General features: G+C 41.1%; 1 protein-coding gene across 5 annotated transcripts in view; it reads right to left on the bottom strand.

Moving 5' to 3' along the window:
• Positions 1-22,814, bottom strand: part of DTNBP1 (dystrobrevin binding protein 1) — a 177,735-nt gene that overhangs the window by 148,893 nt on the left and 6,028 nt on the right. For all 5 annotated transcript variants that reach the window (XR_004372590.2, XM_032772605.2, XM_032772603.2 and 2 more), the window contains exons 4-5: positions 10,068-10,128; positions 5,482-5,614 (exon numbers count right to left, since the gene is read on the bottom strand). Coding sequence is in view for 4 of the 5 variants with exons in the window: in XM_032772605.2 (XP_032628496.1) it covers positions 5,482-5,614; positions 10,068-10,128 (194 nt within the window). In the remaining variant the exon portion in view is untranslated. The remainder of the gene's footprint in view (positions 1-5,481; positions 5,615-10,067; positions 10,129-22,814) is intronic.

The raw sequence follows: 22,814 nt of genomic DNA, 5'->3' as shown, positions 1-22,814 counted from the left end.
AATTGTTTTCTAGAGGAAGACCAAGGCTGGGATTTAATTCTCAGAACAGAATGGCCTTCTCCTAATTTGTGATCTCAATAGTGGAACCTAGATGAGCAAATTCTTCAAAGGGAACACCTGCTGAGATAAAATAATTTGAAGTCTCTCTCTTCCTAGAGTGAGGGAGGGACTTATTCTCATCTAAAGATTCAATGACTGCTTTATCTGTACGCTCACTTTACCAACAATACACATGGAAGGATATCAGATATTAGCCTGAAATATTCCAATTTCTTCAAGGAGAGCTGTAGTTGCCCCTCAGACACATCTTTGAAAATTATGAATAACAGCAAAACAGTCAGGTGCAGCATTAGCCCTGAAAAGCTGTTAGGAAAATCTAGTTTAAAACAGATTATGTATTTTTTATTTGTGTGCACTCTCACAATTGTCTCCTAAATGAGAACAGACCTGAACAATAAGAGATTGTAGCCAATACTCAGCACTGAGGCTGTTGTATCCAAATTTAGTCTGTGTGATGATTTCACTCATGTCTCTGTGTTTGGCAGGAATATTCCCTCAGCTAGTATGATTAGGCCTTTTACTAGTGAAGCTGCCGGTTTCACCTTAGCCAGAGTAATGAAGATCTTTTAGTCCTTAGGTACCAATGTGTCTTCATAGGGATTTCCCACTCCCCCTTCGTTACACCCTCAAACCAGGTAAGGAAGAACTACACAGCATTCCTTCAACTTTTCAGGGTATTTTATTAATGTTTCATTTTCTAAAAACATAAGTACATATGAAGTTAGTCTTCAATTTGGCTTAATTCTGAGAAGCTTAATTAAGAGTCTCAGGTATCTCACTCAAAATCCCAGGTCTAGAGATTCAGCCTTCTCTTTAGAAGATCTAGAGAGGACGCTCACATGAGAGGTTTTAAGACACCGTGCTGCCCCTTTAAGAGCAAAATGTGAAGCAACTGCCTTCACCAGTCCTTGGGACAAATCCTTGAGAGGAGGGGGAGAGCACATTACCAGGGAGATCAAAAAAGAATATGCAGAAACATATCGTGCATGTCTGTCCCCTAAGGAAAACAGTAGTCACATTGGGCTAGACCTACAAAGGGACTACGGAGACAAGGTGGGTGAGATAATATCAGGGAGATCTAAGGGACTTAGGATCACACACCCTGCCACCCAGTGGAATCAATCCCCAACCCCACATTAGGTGTCCAAGCTTTCTATACAATGCATAGGCAGTTAGGCACCTAAAAAAACAAGGGATTCGTAAAAGCCTGCACACAGAGCAGGGACGTGACTAACCTGGCCAGTAGGAAGTGTCAAGGAAAAGGGTGCAAACAAAGCCCTGACCCTGAAATTCAGTTAGGCACCTATCCCTGCTTGGGATTCACAGCTGTGAACCCTCCCCTGAAATTAGATACCTATACCAGGTCAGCCCTTTTGCAAAAAAAGAAAAAAAAATGGAAGTGGTGGCAGTACAACCCCTCCCCCTTATGCCCAAAAGTCCAGTGGTTAAAGCACTCACCTGGGTAGTGGGGGATATCCCAACTCTGCCTAATCTGGAGCAAGGACTTCAACTCATGTCTCCTAGGTGATTGCCCTAACCACTGAACTATAAAGCTATTCTGGGGTGGATTTCTCAGTCTCTCCTTTTGAAGCTGTTCTACTTTGCATGAAATACTTAAATACTCCTTGGAGCAGGGACTGGAACCTAGGTATCCCAAGAAAGTGTGCTAATCACTAGGCTATAGAATCATTCCCCCTCTCTCTCACCCAATCAATACGTAAATTTTATACCAACAGGAGGTAGATCCGACAGAGAAGGGGGTCTGAATCACTTCACCTCGTGCTATCGGCTGCTGGGTCCAGACTGAGTGGGGTGTGCCAACACAGAATGAGGAGGGAACCGGACCCACTGGGAACAAATGACTCACTAGTATTAGAAAGGTTGCAGGAGCTGGCACCTTTTATGGTGGCTACAGCCTTTTAAGAAAGACAGCTTGTGAGAAGGGGGATATTTTGTAGCCTTTTCAACCATCTCAGCACAGAACCTGCCTATGTGCTGGCTGGGAGCAGGAATTTGAGCACGTGTGTCTGTTTAGGAGTTTTGAGGAGAAAACCCTTGAAGACAATGAAGAAAAAGTTAAAGTTAATCTTTTACAAATCCTGTAAAGGCTCTACTACAAAGGGAGACCTATCATCTGTCATGTGTGCCATTTGGAAGCAGAGAATTCTGAAGAGTTTTTCCTGATGGAAAGTCCTATACTCAGAGCACAGATATGCTCGGCCTACCCATGGAGATGGGGAATGCCCACTGTGGAGACTGACATGGAATTATTCAGTTCTAGAATACCCATAAACCTTGAAATACAAGACAGTGGTAAGTGATAGTTGCTCAAATTTACAAGATGAAAGAAATATACAGTATAAACCTCTAGGAGGCAGAAGAGTTACACTTATGAACTGCACTCTGTAGGTTATTTTAAAACTTTCCACTACAGATTCTAAAGCAAAATATACAAGAAAGCTGTGACAGAACTAAATTTAGTACATTTTAAAGAGAAAAAAGAATACTGTCAGTATTGTATCATTTTCTAAGACGCCTCTAATTTTCCCTCTACTGAAAGAGCCTATCAGATGTTCTTAATATGGCAGTGATTTGAAAGTTGAAGCACAATCAGGTTTTTCAAAAACGCCTTAGCTCACAACATGGATTCTACTTTTCAAAAACACTGAAGATCATAATTCTCTCAAATACAAACAGCAAATATTCTAGTACATAGTTATTCTATGAATTAGGATATGTGAGCATGCTCCACTGGGCACAGCCCCCTCTTCTGTCCAGTGCCATCCAACCCAGCCCCGTCCCACTCCTGTCTATTACTAACCCCTAGATTCTCATCCCAGTCCCATTTGCTTCAGTTAGCCAATCCCAGTCTCCACTCCCCAGATGTCCCATACCAGTCCCCTTGCCCAGCAGTCCTAAATTTCACTCATCCAGACTACAGTAACTCCATGCTTAACGTTGTAGTTATAGTCTTAAAAAAATGCAACTTTAAAGTGAAATGATGTTAAGCGAATCCAATTTCCCCATAAGAATTAATGTAAAGGGGGAGGGGATGTTAGGTTCCAGGCTAATTTTTTTTTGCCAGACAAGAGACATTATATACATATACTGTGTAAGTTTTAAACAAGTTCTAATCAGAGGATTGTCTGAGGACCTGCTCATGAGCTCCCTGAGCTTCTCCTAAAGCAATTGTGTTGATATCAGGTGGGATATTTCCCAGGGAATGCATCGCCGCTAAATGATGAACTAGCTCTGCGCTGAGCCCTCAAGGGTTAACACATTAATGTAGCCCCACACTGTACAAGGCAGCACCAAGGGAGGAAGGAGACAATAGAACAGCAGCTGCAAATACTTCTCTGGGGAAACAGAACGTGATGAACCACCCCTGCTATCCCTCAGGAGCGCACCACTCCTTCCCCTGGATGGCGCAAGCACAGCTGCACAGGCGTCTACTTTCCAAAGTCATGGAGGAGGGCCGGAGGGAGCACTCAACCCTCAGCTCTGCCTCAAGCCCGACCCCACTCCACCTCCCTCCCCCAAGCACATCCTCTCTCCTCCCCCTACCCTCCTGACTGCCCGCGAAACAGCTGATTGCTGCAGACGGGAGGCACAGAGAGGGAGTGGGGAGTTGCTGATCCAAGGGGCTGCCAACCCACCCTGGTTCCAACTGCCCATGGCCAAACAATGTTATAAGGAAACACCGCAAAACTTTAAATGAGTATGTTCTCTAATAGATCAGGGACGTAACAATGAAACAATGTTAACTGGGACGATGTTAAGTGAGGAGTTACTGTACTTGTCCCAGTTCTCCCTCCCAATCCCATTGTCCAAACAACCTCAATTCTCCTTACACATCTCCTTATCCAATCTGTCTCCCCCCCACCATTACCCCATGTTTTCCATACCCACTGGGTCTCAGTCCTAATCTCCCACCCCAGATCCCCTTGCATCTCAGTTCCAATCCCCGTACATGTCCCCTAGCTACTTGTCCCAGTCTCTTTGACAGCCAGTCTCAGTTCTTCACCCCACACCCCAGCTTCTCATCAGATGCATTTCCTCTCACCCCCACTGTCCTCAGTACTAATCCCTTTCCACTCCCAGTTCCTCAGCAAATCTCTCTCTTTCCACCCCTCCCACACCCTCCATTGGGTCCTAGTTCCCACCTCCACCCTATTTCTCTCTCTGGTTCCCAGTCCCATTCTCCTTGCCCAGCCTCCCACTCAACTAATAGTCCCAGCTTCTGTCCTCTGCTCCCTCTCCTCCCACACCCTTTGTTAGGCTCTGCTGCAGGATGCTTGTCCCAATCTAGTCCATTCACCCCTAAATGTCTATCTATTGCCCCCTCTGCATTTGAACCAGACAGACAGTTTCCTCCTCCATGGCTGCCTAGCCATCAACAGGAGTATCACTCACATCACAGAAAGGAATCCTCCTGTTCTCAGTTCTGTTGCCCAGACAGACTTGGTCCACAGCAGCCCCAAGCTGCAATTACTGGGAAAGTCCTGCTTAGTTTCAGGCTGCGGCATTCCCAGTACAGACAGAATTTTTGGAAGAATTTAGTTGCTGAAATTTATTAAGTCTCTACTGAGTATGTACAAACTGCCCTTTTTCCAAAGGCTTATGACTTGGCCAGACTTCAGCAGATTTTCATAAGGACAGCAAAAAGGCATATCATTGAAACAAAGGCTACCCTTCTCCTAAATTTCAAGTCGCAGTTCAATGCTTGGGAGCACAAGAGCTTTTCAAAGAAAAGGTTACCAAAATTGTTTAGCATGGACAAAAATAATATTTTTCATTAACCTTGTTCTTGGAAATGGATGAACCATTTTGGCTGAAATTTTCCAAAATATTCAGCATGAGGCAGACATCAGCAATAGAAAATTTCTGCCCCAAAGGTACTGTTCAGAAAAGTTGTAAGCATCTGAAAAAACTGATCTTATAAAGGGACTTGTTGGGCAACCTTACTAATAGGCAGGGCTCATAACGCCTATGATAAGACCAACACCAACACGAAAGGCTAGCCCTGCACTCCCAAGGTGTCTTGGCTATTTACACTATACCCGCAATTTTTGTAACTGTAACAAAACAATAATGTACAATTAAAAATACTCCTGCTTTTATTTTAGCTACCAGCTGGTGTGTCCCAGTTTAGGTGATTCTCTCACAGAAATGCAATTTACAGATAAGTTCTCTAAGAGTGTGCAGATTCAATAGTTGAATACACTCAAATTATGTATGATAACCAGCTAGTTTTCAAGACATTCTATAAAACAGAGAAATCATCTATTAGAGTAAAAATAGCTTTACAATTACAATTATCAGAACAGCTGAATTATTGCCAGTCCTCTGTGTTTTGTTATGTGACTAATATTTAACAATGTTTTTTTACATCTATTAAAAAACACATCACACACAGCTTACCCAGATTTGCTGTCATGGACTCCAGATCTGCTAAAAACCCTGGAACTTGCTGGAGTTGTTCCTGCAGCTCTACTAGACTACTCCTCTTCTTCTCCCAGTGTGCAGAAAGCATCACAACTTCGCTATCCACTAGCTGTAATATTTACAACCAATGATAAAACTTAGTTTGTATTTACTTGCAAAATAGTGATTATTAATTCATGAACTTCAGCTTTAAGAGCATCTTGATTGATTTGTATAATCCATACAGCCACAAAGCCTATGACTAGAGCAATGAAGTTTCAGTGCTGAGAGAGATGTTCACAGTATGCTTTAGTACAAGTTGCGAGGCGGGGCGTTAAAAAAAATTTTTAAGTTCAATATGCTCTAACAGGAAGTCTCCATAAAATGTAGACTTTGCTATTTATTATCCAGTATTTATTTCTACTTATTTCAGGAATAAACATTTATAAAACAGCTTCTCTGAAGATTCTGGCCCACCTCTCCCTCAAGTTTAAGCTCTCACGTATCTTAATACCCTGTCCTTCAGGGCGGAGTGATTTAAAATCAATCAGTATTTAAATCAGCAAGCAGGAAACTGATTTAAATCATCTATTTTCCATCTTGTTTTATATTTGTACTTGTTAGTTATTTTTGATTCTCAATGATTGGTAACCATTAAAACATGTTGATTTGCAACAAAATATAGCCTTTATACTAATTTGTGCTTCATTATTCTAAACAAGGAAAATTGCGTAAATCAATCTGTATAGATTAAGTATCCTATATAGCTTTTACATACATTTATTCAGATTAAGTTTTTTAATTATTACATTACGAAAAGGTGAAATGATGCATTTCTTATTTACTAGATTATGTTTAATTTTATTTATGTCAAGGCCTACTTGGATGGAAATTCAAATTAAAGTAAAACGGACAAAAACAGCATTTTAAAAACTTATTAGTTTACTCCTAGAATTCTGCACCACTGCAGGCACACAAACCTGTTCCCTTGCATATTCTCTCTGCTTTCACACAGAAAAATGGTTTCTGTGGGGAAGCAAAAAGAGAAGTTGCACCAGTGCTCACTCACCCATTCCGGCAGTGGGGGTGCATCTGATTGGGTACCCAGAGCAGCCGGGGGAGAGTCACTGCCTAAGGACATTAGTTCCAGCTGGGTAGGGTGAAGACAGGGTGGAGTTCAACCCCCTAGAAACCTCCCCCAGCTACAGGAAGCTCTGCAAAGCCGGGTGGGAGCAGGGCTGGCAGGAGGTATCTGGGTGCAGAAGGTGAGGCTTGGCTGGGGGGGCTGGGTGAGGGTCCAGATCTATGCGGGTTGGGCAGACAGAGGAGCAGCTCACCATACAGTGACCCCTCTCCCCACTTCCTGGCCCCAGTGCTCCTCAGCCATGGGTAGAGAAGCCACTGTACGGGCAGCTGCTCCCCTATCCGCCCAACCCCCATGCATCTGGACCACTACCCTGCCAAGCCTCACCCCTCCACACACCCAGAAGCCCCCCATTAAGCCTCCCCCGCCCTCTGCACCCAGAACCCCTGATGCCCCAAGCCTCACTCCCTGCATCAGGAACCCCCACACACCCAGACCCGCACGCCACTGAGCCCCAACCAGCTACACCCTGGCCCTCACCCCACCAAGTCCCACTCCCCCAGCACCTAGACACCCCGTTGAGCCCTCAACACCCAGACTCCTTGGAGCCCTAACCACTTCCTCTGAACTCTGCAGATGCCCATTCCCCCTGCACCCAGAACCCCCAACAAGCCCCTGTGCATCCACAACCCACACACAGAGTTGCCCGCACCCAGACTGCGTCACACAGAACCCCAATACTCAACGGAATTGTGTGCCAAAATTTTTTTTAAAAATTAGAATTCTGCAGACCATTTTCAATTTTGGTAATTTATTTCAAAATACTGGTCAGGAAATAACTGAAAATTACATGATTATATTGTGTTATTTTGACAAAGTATGCAGAATTTTAAAAATAGTGTGATGAATTTTTATTTCTTGGTGCAGAATTCCCTCAGGAGTATTAAGTTAAAAAAAAACTCCCCTAAATGTGCTCGATACATAAGAAAAAGGTTTATCAAAACATGTTCTACTTTTAAAACCAACTGATTTATTAAGCAAAGGGTATTATCTATATTAAGTGAATTGAACAGAATGTTCACCACATCCTTCAGAATTTTAGAACTAGTTGATCTCATTGTCTCAAACCTAGTTTTTATACATAGATTGGAAGATGCTTCCTAGCTTTTTCAACTCCAACTGGTTTCTTAACTCTGAATGAACTAGATGAGTAAACCAAAAGAAGGAAGATATTCTTCTGCAGGTGTAAAGACAGGCTACTGCTACCAAAAGCTGTTTTAGCATTTAAACTCTGATTTCAGGTGCTTAGCCAGTGATTTCCCCCAGTGCAGCAGTAGACTCTCTTTACAACTTGCAACAAACATGTGCTACTCAGCATTATTTTTATTTAATTTACATTAAACAGATTATACACTTAGGCCTTAACATAATGGTCATAATTTCACCTTTATTTAAAAAAATAAACCTATATTAAATTTTTTAAAATCTGATATTTTTATTTTTTTAAAACATTAAATTTTTTATTTGCCCTGCTGCCCTTACAATTAAGGATGGAGAGCTCCCAATTCACATCTCTGGGTCCTCTGAAGAAGTCCTCAAGGAAAGAAACGTGAGATTCCAGATATTCTTAAGGTTAAAAACTATGCAGCTCTAAAGTTGTTGGGGTTTTTTTTGGTAAGTCCTTCAGACCTCTTTAAACATTGTAAAGGAAAAGAGGGTACAAAATAATCTTGAACTGCCATCATATCATCTTTAAAATATAAACAATACAATGCTCTGTGAGCACAACTGTTAGAATTAATATTTGAAATTAATATTAATATGGGAAACCAAATACTAATTTAATCAAATTCCTTTATTACATTCAAAGGCCAAACGGTACTTATGCAGTCTCTAAACATGCCTAAAAAGACTAAATAATAAGAAATGTACTATATCCAAACAGTAACCAAAACACACAAGTATCTTGATCAAGATACTTACAAAGGCTAAACTCAGAGTGCTTAAACCCATATCGACTGGCTCCAACATGGTCAGGAAGGTATTAGCAATGAATCCTGTAAGAGTTTACCTTTCATACCTTTAACATACCAGTGATGTCATTGCCAATTACTGACTGACTAAAAACCAATTTGAGACAGTTCATCCTTATTTCTAGTCTTATAGTCATGGGGAAACATGTGAAAAACTTCAGGCATGACAGCTCAAAAATGGTCAAAGCAATTTTACAGAGCAGTGGGGATAAACCTTTGACAGAAGACGACTGGACTCTAAGACCAAAGGTTCCTTCCAATCTTATGTTCTAAATATCAACATTTATAACCATATTAGCTATTCTGCATCAATTTAATCTTATGTTGCAAGCCTGCTTTAGTCTTTACTGAATTTTAGAGATATTTATAATTTTCACATACATGATGCTTGGTGAATAGCAGCTCATATTTAAGTTTGTAGATGCTGGTTTTATTAAATGAAGTGTTTAGGCTAATAACAGAAATTCCTAGGAGAAAACTGCTTTTTTCCCCAAATGAGTGATAAGGAGAAAAGCTTCAAGAATACCTTCCCTTTGTTAAGGGATAGGAAGATATTTTTCTAGGATTTCAAAGAGAAGTGGTGAATAGTAACAAATTTATCAAGGCTACATACCTTTGTCTACACCTATAGTAGCAGGTAGAGTACAGGAACTACAGGTGTAGCTACACACTGCAATGAAAGGCTCTGGAAGCAGGAAGGCAACAGGACACTACACTGCCAAAAATATTGTGTATATGCGTGAGGTGCTGCTTGGAAATGTAGAGAGCTCGTGAACGGCTTTTATCGTCGGGGATCAGGCAGGTATGGCACTCTACTCCCTTAAGTCACACCTCACCGTGTATCCTGGTACTTATACCCCAGCTAGCGAATCATGCAGTGTCTGTCCATTACATTACTACCGCAAGTGAATATGTACCTTAAGTCACCTGTCCGGTATAGTGAGTTTTTAAATCTGAAGCATCAGACTTTTTAGGGATTTTGGAAATTCTGCTTTAACAACTACCTGCTAAATACAATAGAACCTCAGATTACGAACTGACCAGTCAACCTCATATCTCATTTGGAACTGGAAGTACACAATCAGGCAGCAGCAGAGACAAAAAAGGCAAATGCAGTACAGTACTATGTTAAATGTAAATTACTAAAAAAAATAAAGAGAAAGCATCATTTTTCTTCTGCATAGTAAAGTTTCAAAGCTGTATTAAGTCAATATTCAGTTGTAAACTTTTGAAAGAACCAACCTAATGTTTTGTTCAGAGCTATGAACAACCTCCATTCCCGAGGTGTTTGTAACTCTGAGGTTCTACTGTACTGGATTAAATCAAGTAAAAATAGTCAAATCTAATTTAACAATTATCCAACTGTAATGTAATTTGAATCGTTTCTCAAAATACTGATATTAGAATTTTTAAAAAAGTTTCACAGCTCTTCAGATATTTTAACAGATGTAATTTTTTTTTCTTACCTCTCCAGCTTTTGCACATTCCTTAGCTCCTTTGTGAAGGGCTGCCCAAGTGTCTTCATACCTGAATAGAATAAAAATTAAACTTTTGTGGTTATGCTTACCATAAATTCAGTCTCAATTCAAAACAAATGTTATGAATGTTGGTGTTTCATCTTATCTGTGTATTTCTACATGCAAGTTTCACATTAGCAGTGTATCTGTCCCAGTTGAAAATTCTGCATTTGCTGCTTAGTGCTCCATGGATTTCCTAAACTGCTAATTAACCTGACTAGAAAACACAGCCGAGCCGTATCTTCAAAACTGTACAGAAAAAAAAAAAAAAAAAAAAAAAAAATAAAAAACACTAGTCCCAGGAAGAAAGCAATAAAATATTAATATTAAATATCTTATAATTGTATGCAACACAAATAGCATTCTGAATTTTTTTTTTTTTAAAAGGTATATGTGCCTACGGAATCTGCACTCGGAATACATACATCCATGTAAACTTTTACTGGAACACTCAGTAAGACCATTGATCTCAGAGTTATCTAAGGGCTGGCTACATTGGCACTTTTCAGCGCTGCAACTTTCGCACTCAGGGGTGTGAAAAAACACCCCCGAGTGCTGCAAGATGCAGCGCTGTAAAGTGTCAGTGTAATCAGGGCGGCAGCGCTGGGAGCACGACTCCCAGCGCTGCACGTTACACCCGTAAGGGATGTGGTTTACAAGCAGCACTGGGAGACCTCTCTCCCAGCGCTGCGGCTCTGACTACACTCACACTTCAAAGCACTGCCGCGGCAGCGCTCCCACAGCGCTGCTGGGGCAGCGCTTTGAAATTTCTAATGTAGCTAAGCCCTAAGAAGCTCTTCATCCATACAAAAAGAACAGGAGTACTTGTGGCACCTTAAAGACTAACGAATTTATTTCAGCACAAGCTTTCGTGGGCTACAGCTCACTTCTTACAGTGACTGTTTATTATAATGCCAGGTGCACTTCCAGATGCTGCAAATATAAACTATTTCATTAATTATTTACAGAAGCACCTAAAGGCCTGAAGATTGAAGACCCACTATGATAAGGTATCTCAGCCCAAAAGAACTAAGATATACAACTATCTGTAAAATAAATCAGATGGAATTATGGAGGTGCAATATGTGTTTTCATAGGCCAGGGTAGATTGATTTATATCTAAGTGATTTAAATCAGCAACTTTAATCATGATTTGAAATCAAACAGCAGAAAATCTTGATTTAAATCAATTTGTATTTTAGTTATTTACTCAAGAGGTCAATTCTCATTGGTTGGTAACCATTAAGCCATGTTGATTTGCAGCTAAATATAGCCTTTACACTAAATTTGGTTCTTTTTTGCTAACCTGGAGGATACACTATATCTATACACTATTTATTTAAGCACCTAGTATAGCTCATTTATTCTGATTCCTAATTTTTACACTTTATGTTAGAACTGAATTATGCATATTTCTAATTAACTCTTTGGAATTTTCTCCTCTCTCTCTCACACACACACACACACACACACACACTTGTGATTTGTGTCAAGCTGTAGCTAGATGAAAATTAGAATTCAATTAAAATGACAAACATAGCATTTTCTAATGATAATAAGTTTAACAAAAGTAATTTAGATATGCTGGACACCTAAGAAAAAAGTTTATCAAAACAAGTTTTGCATGTAATACTAACCAATTTATTAAACAAAGGAAGTATCTGTAGTAGTGAATTGCGCTGACAGTGACTAGAAACAAAGGCCAAAATGCACAAACAAACTCAAGTGTCTCAGTCTGGGTTTAGGCACTCCTGTGATTCACAAAACGCCCGCATACCTCTGAAGATGCCTAAACTCACAATGCCTAAATTTTCAGGGGAAGAAAGTCCCAAGCTTCTGCTGCCTCACTCTAGGTACCCAGATGCCTATCTCCAGCCTAAGCCCCAGAGCAATGCATGAATGGGGAAAGAGAGGCATTCGCTTGCCTCACTCACATGCAGGACCTCATCCAGTAGGCAATCTCAAAGGCCACTACCAGATCAGGTCCCATTCAAAATCTGGTCAGAGGACGACTAGTTCCAGAAGGATCTATGCGTAAGGTTGACATGGAAGAAAACATGAAAGTGTTTTTGGAAGAAATAAACGTATAGATAAAATGACTAGCATAGTTGGTGAGGCATAGCAGGGGAAAGAACTCTGTATTGCAGGATGCTTGGGGGGGACTGGAGGCTGTGGCCAGCAGAGTCAACACTGAGGATGAAGTGTTGGAAAAGGAAATGGAGGAGCATGTGGGACAGGGTCATCCGGTGGCATGGCAAGCCAGGGCCTTGTTTTGACTCCAGAGGGCTCTAACCAATCCCAGCACTCTGGCTCCAGCATGCCTGAAGCAGAAGAGAGCAGCTCCGGTAAGTAATCATTTTGATTTTATACTGCATGGTGACATGAGCTGGAGCTCTCCTTTATTTTGTTACATGGTAGAAGTGGGAGAAGGGATAGAAATCAACACTATGACTGTTTGCATCTGCTTCTAATTCCCTGTACAGCTATGCCGTTTAATATACAGCGGGATGTCCCTGGAATCCTCCACAGAGATCTCCGGGAAACTTTCCTGGAGGTACTCTGCAATCCTCTGCTGAAGGTTCCTTGCAAGAGCTGCTGTGTTTCTTCCCCCATTGTAGGAAACTTTACTGTGCCAATCAGCAATTATTTCTGCAAGAACCAAAGCAGCACAGACTGGTCTGAAGTTGCACACATGCAGGAGATGCATCCTTGCATCCTCGGTTACCCTCAGTTATGAGATATCAGCTTCAGTCACCCCTGCCTGTGGAAAACAGTGCCAGTATTCATAATAGTGTCCCTATGTACTAGCAGAGATCCCCTTCTGATCCAGATCCTTTGTCCCATCTTGCCTCTTTTCCCCCCAGGCCGAACTCACCATGTTTAGGACTCTTGCTGTGCTGCATGCTTGCCAAGGGAAAGTGAGAAAGAGGAGTATGTTACTTTTATGACTCAAGACTGAGTGCACTCATAATACTGCCTCTGTGCACTGTTTCTTTTGCTTCTGCAGATGTCGCCTTGAAGGCCACCTCATACATACCATCAGAGCACCTCTGTCAGATGAGGCAAATGAGCAGGAGTAAGGAAGTCATGTTTAGAAAAATGCTGCAATCATCTGATACTGCAGATAGTGAGCACAGAGCATCGAGAGAGACAATCAATGGAAAAAGCTCAGAATTGATAGCCAGCAGAGGAGACCAGGCAGACAGGCAGGCATGGATGATAGATCTGATGGAGGACCAAACAGAGATGCTGAGGTCCCTAATTTCACTGCAGTCAGAACACAACCAAACTCAACTCCTGCAGCAGGTCATATAGAACTGCATTTTATGCCCCTTCCAAATTCCCCACATGTTCCTCACACATTTCCAGCCCGTCGCAGTACCCCTTGCACTCCACCCCAGGGATGTGTTTATAATGACAGCTCTGAGAGCCTCATTTGAGAGTGCTCCTCAATGTCATGTCCTTTGTAAGAAATGGAAATCTGTCTTACTGTTTAAAAAAAATTTAGTCTTAGAAATACAATTCTTTATGCCCTACGTATGGTGGTTGCTGCTGAAATCCATACACCATGGCAGTCAGCACATTTGCAGATTACAATTAATGCTCAGGTAGCAATCATTACAAGGGCATTCAAAGTGGCAAGTAAACAATGCCTTACTGAATATATTAAAGAAAGACATTACTAGGGCTGTCAAAATGCTGCTTCAAGGCCTATCTGATTCAAATAGCTCCACTCCCACCATGTTGCTCTAATAATGTTGGTATCTGGCTGCTCAAAATCAGCTGCCTGTTGATCCACCTTAACTCTCTAGCCCTGTGGAAACTTTTCCCCCTTAGCTTCACAAATGTTATGCAAAGCACAGCATGTTGCTGTGACCATGGGAATATTTTCCTCATTGAGCTCTAACCTGCCGAAAAGACAGTGCCGGTGACCTTTAATCTACCACACACACATTCAGTGGTCATTCTGCACTGGCTGAGCCTGTTGAAGTGCTCCTTGTTGCTGGGGAAGACTTCACGAGCCGTGGGGGTAAGGGGTAGGCTGGGTCGCCCAGGATCGCTATTAGCATTTCCACACGACGTATTGGTATCTTCTGGTCTGGAAAGAAAGTCCCTACTTACAGCTTTCCATACAGGCCAGCATTCCTGAAGATGTATGCGTCATGCACCTTCCCTGACTATCCCGTGTTGAGGTCAGTGAATTGACCCCAGTGATCCACCAGCATCTCCAGTACCATATAGAAGTAGCCCTTTCTGCTGAGGTACTCCATCGCAAGATGATCTGGAGCCAAAATTGGAATTTGCATGCCATCTATCGCTCCATCTCAGGGAGTCCCACTGTTGCAAAGCCATCTGTGATTTCCTGCACATCGCCCAAAGTCACTGTCCTTTGTAGCAAAAGGTGATTGATGGCCCTGCATATTTGCATCACCACCATCCTCTCAGTGGACTTCCCAACTCCAAACTGATTCATGACTGACCGATAGTCTGCAGTTGACAGCTTTCACACAGTGATAACCATTTTCTTTTCCAGCATGAGGGCAGCTCTCATTTTGGTGTGCTTGTGCTGCAGTGCAGGGGTGAGCTCCGCATACAGTTCCAGGAAGGTGGCTTTGCACATCTGAAAGTTCTGCAGCCACTGCTCATCATCCCATACCCACATCACAATGTGACTCAACAAATCAGTGCTTGTTTCCTAAGCCTAATACCAACAGTCCACCGTATGCAGCTGCTCTGTGAATTCCAATATCAATCTTGAATTTTTTTTCTTTCCATGGCCTACAGCAGTGCAGGCACCACTGTATCATTTTCAGATTTGTAGCTCATGAAATACTGTAGGATCAACCGTGTTGTGTTCGTAAGACTCATCAGAAGACTGTCAGGATCCATGCTTTCAGGCAGAGATGGCGGACGCACAGCTTACGGGGTAGTCGGAAAAAGGCTCAAAACATAGTCGGAAGGTGACCCCTACGATACACTGCTATCCATTCCCAGAACTCCCAGCTGTAGAAGATAGCAAGTTGCACACCAGGATAGCCACCCAAGGTGCCCTGCTCTCTGTTGAAGCTACCAACTGTGGATGCGTACCACTGAAAACAAGGAATGTTGTGTGAACATGCACAAGCGAAATAGTTACAGCAGTTTATAATCACTGATGTAACTCAAGTTGACTTATCTCTGGAGTGTAAACCTAGCCTAAAATCCTTAAGTAGATACTAGTAAGCATCTTATCTTGATTTTTCTTGTAACCATTTGACTTTTATGCCTCATTACTTATACTCAAAATCCCTCTCTGTAGTTTAATAAACTTGTTTTACTGTTTGATCTAATCCAGTATGCTGAAGTGTCTGGGTGACTATTTAAGGTAATGAACTGGCATATTATTCCCTTAAAGGAATGACAGACTTACTATATTTGTACTGTCCAGGAGAGGGGTGGGCAGTACAGGATATACATTTCTGGGGAAAATCTGGGACTGGGGGAGTGTTGGGTCACCCTACAATACAACCAAGGCTGGTGAGAGCCAAGGAGTATCTAGCAAGGTGCAGTTACACAGACACTCAGAGTGTGGCTTGCATGCTTGAAGGCTGTGAGTGGCCGAGGTGGAAGCCACTAGAGTGAGGCATTGTAAGGCATCCAAGGTTGTAGGGGAGGGGTGACACAGCCCCTTTTTAGTCAGGACTGTGCCCATTTACGTCACATTTTTAACTCTTCACGGACAGTTTTGGACTTACAAAATTATTCCTGACAGTTATCATAAAAACTTTGTTACCTCGCTGTTTAACCCTTTTTCCAGATCATTTATGAATATGTTGAACAGCACTAATTCCAGAACTGATCCTTGGGGGACGTCGCTATTTAGCACTATCCATTCTGAAACTGACCATTTATTTCTACTCTCTTATTTCCTATCTTTTAATCAGTTACTAATCAATGAGAGGATCTTCCCTCTTATCCTTTACTTAAGAGACTTTGGTGAGGGACTTTGTCAAAGGCTTTCTGAAAGTTTTTTACCCATCTATAAAGTTTATTAGTTATGATTCACTAGACAGAGTGCTCTACTGATTTTGGGAATAATAGACTTTAATTTTAACTTCTCTCGAAGAGAGTCCCTGCCAGAGTGGATCCACACTCAAAGATATAATTTCTGTTGAAAGGTCTCCACAGAGACACATACGGAAGAGATTGCAACTGTAGCAATCATTGGTTTTGTTCTGTCGAGGTATTTTAATTTTTTCTTTTCCTTTCTCTAATACTAATTATGATGTCCCCTAAGGCATAGGAAGAACCCCATGTGACTGAAATAGGAGTCCCTGCATTGGCAATTGAGGTCTGCTCTGTCATTTTTGTTTCTGAACTCTATAGTATAAACTTTCAGTTATTTTTAGAATAAAATTACTTGGCACTCCACCACTTAAAATTGCCTATTGTGCATACTACTAATTTTTGCTTTATATGTTGAAGAAGCCATTTAAAAGGGTATGATGTATTCTTATTCAGACCAAGATTTCTCAAAACTTTAAAATATAAATTCTCATCCACTGATCATGAGTTTAATAATTCTGAATAACTACAGCTAAAGTCTATTGAATCAAGCCATAGCTCAAGGAAAGACACAAATATTCATACTGCCATTTAAAATTCTCTACTCATTTGTCCAATGTTTCCTAGTTATTGCTACCTCAATGCACTATTTTCATTACTGTCCAATCATAATGAAAGTGGTCAAAATCCATTTGACTCAATTGATGAACCTCTGAATAAAATTAAATACCACTATCTAAGAAATTAAAAATGGAATGATTGCTTTCTTTTTACTTATTAATTTCAGCTTTTATAAAAACTTATGAAAGCGAATCCACTAGAATGCAATATTTCTGTTTTTGTTCTAGTTATTTTTCTGTCCTGTTTATATTAGGTAGTGCTTGTAAGAAGAGGTAGAAAAATGTTAGATGTGATCCCCCCCGCCCCACCAAGTTGATATCTCTTTAATCTAGTTCTTTTCGTCCCTGTTATTTAAGTGACCTTTTTTTCCATCAGGCTCTCATGCCACCTTTCAAAACTACTTTAAAGAAACTTATTAGGAGTTGCTTTACAAAATCCTGTAAAAACTACTTTGCTTTAAAAATAAGAGGCTTTTAATGAAAGCTTTAAATTAGCCTACAGTGTCTCTTGAGTCTCTTCTCTTCCTCTAAGTCTGAAGTGATATTCTGAAACCTGCTTCCAGTAAGTGGTAACTGAGTTTTGTCCTTAAGCAAGCCATTAATTTCCTACCCTTTTCCCCAGAATCTGCCTTTGGAGAAGACAGGAAGTATGGAACCCATGTGTGCGCGTTTGGGTGGGGGAATACCAAATCCCCGCAGTGCCCTTTTTTTTTTTTTTTTTTTTTTTTTTTTGACTAGGCCAGGGGATTTAGAAAATTCATCAAACTTTTTGTAACACTGCAGGATAAACATAGAGGGACTACTACTTCTATTTAGCATCTTAGCGGTTGTGTATTGAGACTTTTCGGGGTAGGATGACAATAATTGAGGGTCTTGAAGGTCATTCTGCTGGGCTAAGGTGGTTTCAATGGTGTGTTTCCATAACTTCTCTAATTTGGAGATTTGTAGTTTTTCTAGCTGGCGTTTATACATATATTTTATTCAGAACTAATCTCAATTTGGAATCTGGGTCTGATCCTCATTTTGGCCTGGAAGTTCTGCAAGTACTGTGCATATCTTCCTGAGAGTCTTCCTGGGACGCTCTTGGCGATGGAGTAGTGGTCACCACAGAAGATGGCATGCAGCTCCTTGTAAAAGTGGCATGTCTGCAGCACTACACCAGAGCAATGTTTGGCCTCCCTGGCCTTCTGAAGCACCTGCTTTAGCTTCTCGATCTTAACACTCTACTTTGGTGTCCCTTTCTTGTCCCTTCCACTCCTGCCATGAGCAATTTGCTTGTACATCTCAAAGTTCTTGCAGCTGGAGCAGTGCTATGACTGCACAGCCTCCTGTCCCCACAGACCCAGCAGATCCATCTACTCCCATGTACTCCAGGTGGGAGTGTGTTTGCTGCAGAAAGCCGCTGTGATCAGCTAGGAAGATACTATGTGATGTCTCCACACTGAGCAAACAGTAAGTGAATTTTCAAAAATACCAGGGCTTTAAAGAGGGAGAGCACATGCCTGTGTACATGGGTGCAGGGCAGCGGAGTTGAAACTGCTGACCAGAGTGGTCATGATGGGCATTACGGAACACTTCTGGAGGCTACTTATGGAGACATAGGCAAGCACAGTGTCTACACTAACACTTCATCGCTCTAACTTCATCACTAAAAGCTCTATGCCGCTCATCAAGGTGGTCTTATTACATCAGTGTAGCAGGAAAATTAAATTGGCGGGAGGAGCATCGCAGTGTGTACACCTCCACTGTTTCACTGACAAAAGCTGACTTTTGTCAACAGACCTGTGTACTGTAGACAAGGCCTTTGTTGCAAAGCAAACCCAACCCTCTCACCACAAGATCCAGCAGATTACTGACCAAATTTTCAGGTCAGGACCACAATTGCCATCTTTCACATAGTAAATAAGCCAAAAACCAAGATAATCCCATTTCAAAACAAGGACAAAAACAAGCCAATCCCTAAAACCCCCACCACTCTATGTGACTAGATACAACCGGGGTGCAGTCTGGGACTGTGGTGGGCCTGCTGTGCACTCCTGACTCTCTCCTCACCAGCTTGCCTGGAGCCGATCAAAAAAAGAAGCAACAAGCCAAAAACTAGCAAAGTAACTTACAAGTCAATTAAGCCAAAAAACAAGCCCAATTTCTGCATTTTTGGCATGTCTAGTCAGGACCCCTCCCCCAGAGTCCAATCGCTATTTTCTTTTGTCTTCTCAGGTGCTGAGAATGAGGTAGGCAAGGAGAGACAGGAGTGCCTTCAGATGTTTTTGTCCCTCCTTTTTAATAGTTTCAGTCCCCCTCTCAAAAACATTTCCAGCTGAGACCCGAAGACAAAGTCTACGTAGAAAGATAGGTCCTGCTGTTTTTTTTCCACCCGTTGGAACTTCCTTTGTTTTCCCTCCTTGCTTAATATCTCTGTTTACTGCTTAAATGTAAATTAAGGAAAGCACTCATTCCTTCTGTTGTTTAGGACAGATCTGACTTCTGCTTAGGCAGAGCTGTGGCATTTGGAATGTATGTTATCATCATCATACAGGGGAATCTTACAAGTCAGGGGTGGCCAAACTGTGGCTCGCGAGCCACATGTGGCTCTTTTACGGTTTAAGTGCAGCTTGCAGAGCCCCCACATCTGCCATTCTCCACCTATCAGACCGGGGAGCGGGCAGGGGAGAGAGGAGCTTGGGACCTCTGTCTTGCAGCAGGGTGGTGGGGTAGGGGTTTCTACCAAACGAGGAGGAGGAGTTTTAGGGCTTCAGCTTCATAGGGCATGCCTGCCAGGGCTCAGGGCTTCAGCTAGAGCAGGATTGAGCCCTAAGCCCTAGCAGGTGCCTCTCGCAGATCTGAAGCCCTGAGCCCTGGCAGGTGTGCCTCAGCTCTCAAAATTCGGAAGATCATTGTACAGAGCTCTCATGGTCAGTAAATTTGGCCACCCCTGTTATAACTTCACAAGCAATGTTGTTAGCAGACATGTTATTAGGACAATAATTATAAGTTTTCAAATGATACTTTACAAGGTACTTTTCACAAAAAAAAACTACAATAGTGTGTAGGAAGTGAATACTGAAGTATATTCCATCATAGGATCTTACCAAACTGAGTGACTGGGCAACAAAATGGAAGATGAAATTCAGTGCTAATAAATGCAACGTAATGTACAATGGAAGACATAATTCCAGCTATACATACAAAATGAAGGGGTCTAATTATGCTGTTACCACTCAAGAAAAATCTTGGAGTCACTGTGGATAGATCTCTGACAAACCTGCTCAACATGCAGTGGCAGTATAAAAAACAAAAACCTAATAATGTTTAAGCAATGAGGGATTTTAGGCATTTCAGGAGTAAGGCGGCAGCTAAGCAGGGGTCTTGATCTCAGAGACACCTAAATTTTGAACTTAGGAACCTTAATCTTTGTGGATCTCTGCCTTGGAGGTTTATCCCAAACAAGTAGTTTGGTATCATATTTCTCTATGTCTCTTCCAAATTACTTATGCATAAGATAATACTGCTTTAACAACTATTAAACTTCTATTTCCAACGTGAAATATTCACATTACCAATACTCTTACATTTGATCCAACTTATCACAAACTTTTAGACTTACACGACTGAAATGGAATTAGATGTTACCTAACCGACTTACACAGAAACATATTTTGTAATTGACAGAACCAACAGGTTTTCAATTTTGGAACTAAGATAACAAGTGACTTCATTAGCACAACAGCACGGTGGGGGGGGTAGGGGAGGGAAGATACCTAATTCATATAGCCAAGGGCAGAATCATGCATTCCTTGTGCAACTTACCTTCCACTGCCATATGACAATGCATTAGGTAATAATACCATCTGCTTAACTACCTTCTCCAGAACTCAACTTATTAAACCTGGCATACACACATAAAAACTATTTTTGCATGTATTTCATATGCTTTTTCTGCACACATTCCTTTGTATTAAATTAGTTTGATCTCAAAAGAAAAACATGCATGTATATAAGGATTTCTTTTTTATACTGCTTCTCTCATAGAAGAAATATCCATTCATATAACTCAATTTTTTACATGTAACATTCCAAAACATTTGATAAGATTCTTTCATTATCTCAAGAAAACCAGTGCCAAAACAATAGTTATATAACAAATAAAGTATTTATAATTGGGGGTCAACTCAGCAGTCAGTAAGGGAAAATATGAACTCCAGAGAGATCCAAGTCAAAGGAATGAGTAGTCATACAAGTTAAAAAAAGATTCAAAGCAAAACCTGCCTAAAACAAACTATAGAAAAAGAAGCCTAACAGGAAGACCACAGAGACTGGAAAATAATGTGGACAATGAGAGTCTGTTAGAGATTTCAACTGAAGTCAAAGCACTTTGGAAGCATCCATACCAGAATCACAGCTTTAAAAGCAAAATATGACATCCCGGACTCGTGAATGATAGTTTGTTTTGCAGGGAAAACCCCTCTGCAGAGGCACAAAAAGGTAGAGCCTCCACATAGGCATCATAAGAGAACATGTTGCTAAACAAAGATTACGGGCAACCAAATAAGTGTTAATATTACATTATCTGAGCTTCTCGCAATGACTGGAGCTATTGTGGTCTTAGACAGAAGCTGGTCCTGAGTTGGATGCAGCAGATAACCCAGATAACTGAAAGCCACAGGAACAAATTCTATAAAAAAATTCTAAAAATATATATTGAAATTCAATATTCTTGTACACCTTAAGTCCAAAAAAGGGAAGGAAAGTTTAACAGTCAAGGAGTCAGTCCTTGTAGGACAGCCTAAAGCAACTTCAAATCTACATAACAAGAATAAGGAACTCCAGCAGGCTGTTTTACAAATCAAGAGAACATCTGACTGCAGCTACAAATGCCATAGAGCTTAATGAGAAAGTGGGTGAGGTAATATTTTTCATTGGACAAGCTTCTGTTGGTGACAAAGACAAGCTTACAAAGCTCTTCTTCAGGTCAGCAAAAATAAGCTGAAGAAGAGCTCTGTGTAGACCTGAAAGCTTGTATCTGTCACCAACAGAACCTGGTCCAATGAAAGATATTACCTCACTCACATAGCCTCTCTAATATCTTGGAACTAACACAGCTACAACACTGCATAGATCTGAATGATATTTCAACTGAATCAACTAAGAACACATCAAGAAACAACCATGAGAAATCCCCAAGTGAAGGCATCTTGCCAGATTTATGCTTCAGATCTCCAGTATTGTGGTGTGTCAAAAGCGCAGACCACATGACATTTTAGAAAATGAATTTGAGTGCATCCGAAAAAAAACTAGACAGCAGAATAACTCAATGTAATGTTGATTTGCTTCCACTTCAAGAAAAACAGAGCATTTGGGGTCAACAGAACAGTGTTTTTATTGCACTTGATCAAATAAATTTTTTTTAATCCATTCTTTCCTTCCAGTCCAAGAAGCAATAAAAGAGTAATATTTTCTTTAACATTTAAGTTTAAAAATCTCTTCAAAATTAGCAAGGAGTACCAAAGGTGAGAGGTGAGTTCACTATACTATAAAGCCTGATGGCCCTAATCTACTTAAAATGCAAGCCAGATGTCTTTTTGTATTAGTCAAGGATAGACTGCGCAAGCATAGAGACCAGTTGGGCTTCAACGGCATGAGAAACTGCATAGTTGTAAATTATCAGTCTAATCCACAGTACTTAACTATATATTATATGCAAAGAGAGAGACATTAGAAGAAATGCAAGATTCAAAATACAGTAGAATTAAGGTTGCACAGTATTTCTGCTTCACTCAGTGCACAGGATGAATGCTGCTCTGAGTTTGAGGTATCTGTTCAATGTATCTATCCTCATCATTCAATTAGTACAGACGCCCCCAGGTTACACAAACCTGATTTACGCAAATCCACATTTGTGGAAAAAGTTCCGTAAGCTAGAAATAGTTTTTTGGGGTTGTTTTTTTTTGCGTAACGGTCGGGTATATGTTTTTGACTTACACAAAATTCGGGTTACGCAAGGCGTTCCGGAATAGAATGCTTGCGTAAGTCA

Source organism: Chelonoidis abingdonii, chromosome 2 (genome assembly GCF_003597395.2).
Source record: "Chelonoidis abingdonii isolate Lonesome George chromosome 2, CheloAbing_2.0, whole genome shotgun sequence".
Classification (NCBI taxonomy): domain Eukaryota; kingdom Metazoa; phylum Chordata; order Testudines; family Testudinidae; genus Chelonoidis; species Chelonoidis abingdonii.
Note: the sequence above shows the minus strand (reverse complement) of the source record. Positions and strands in the feature narration are given on the sequence as shown.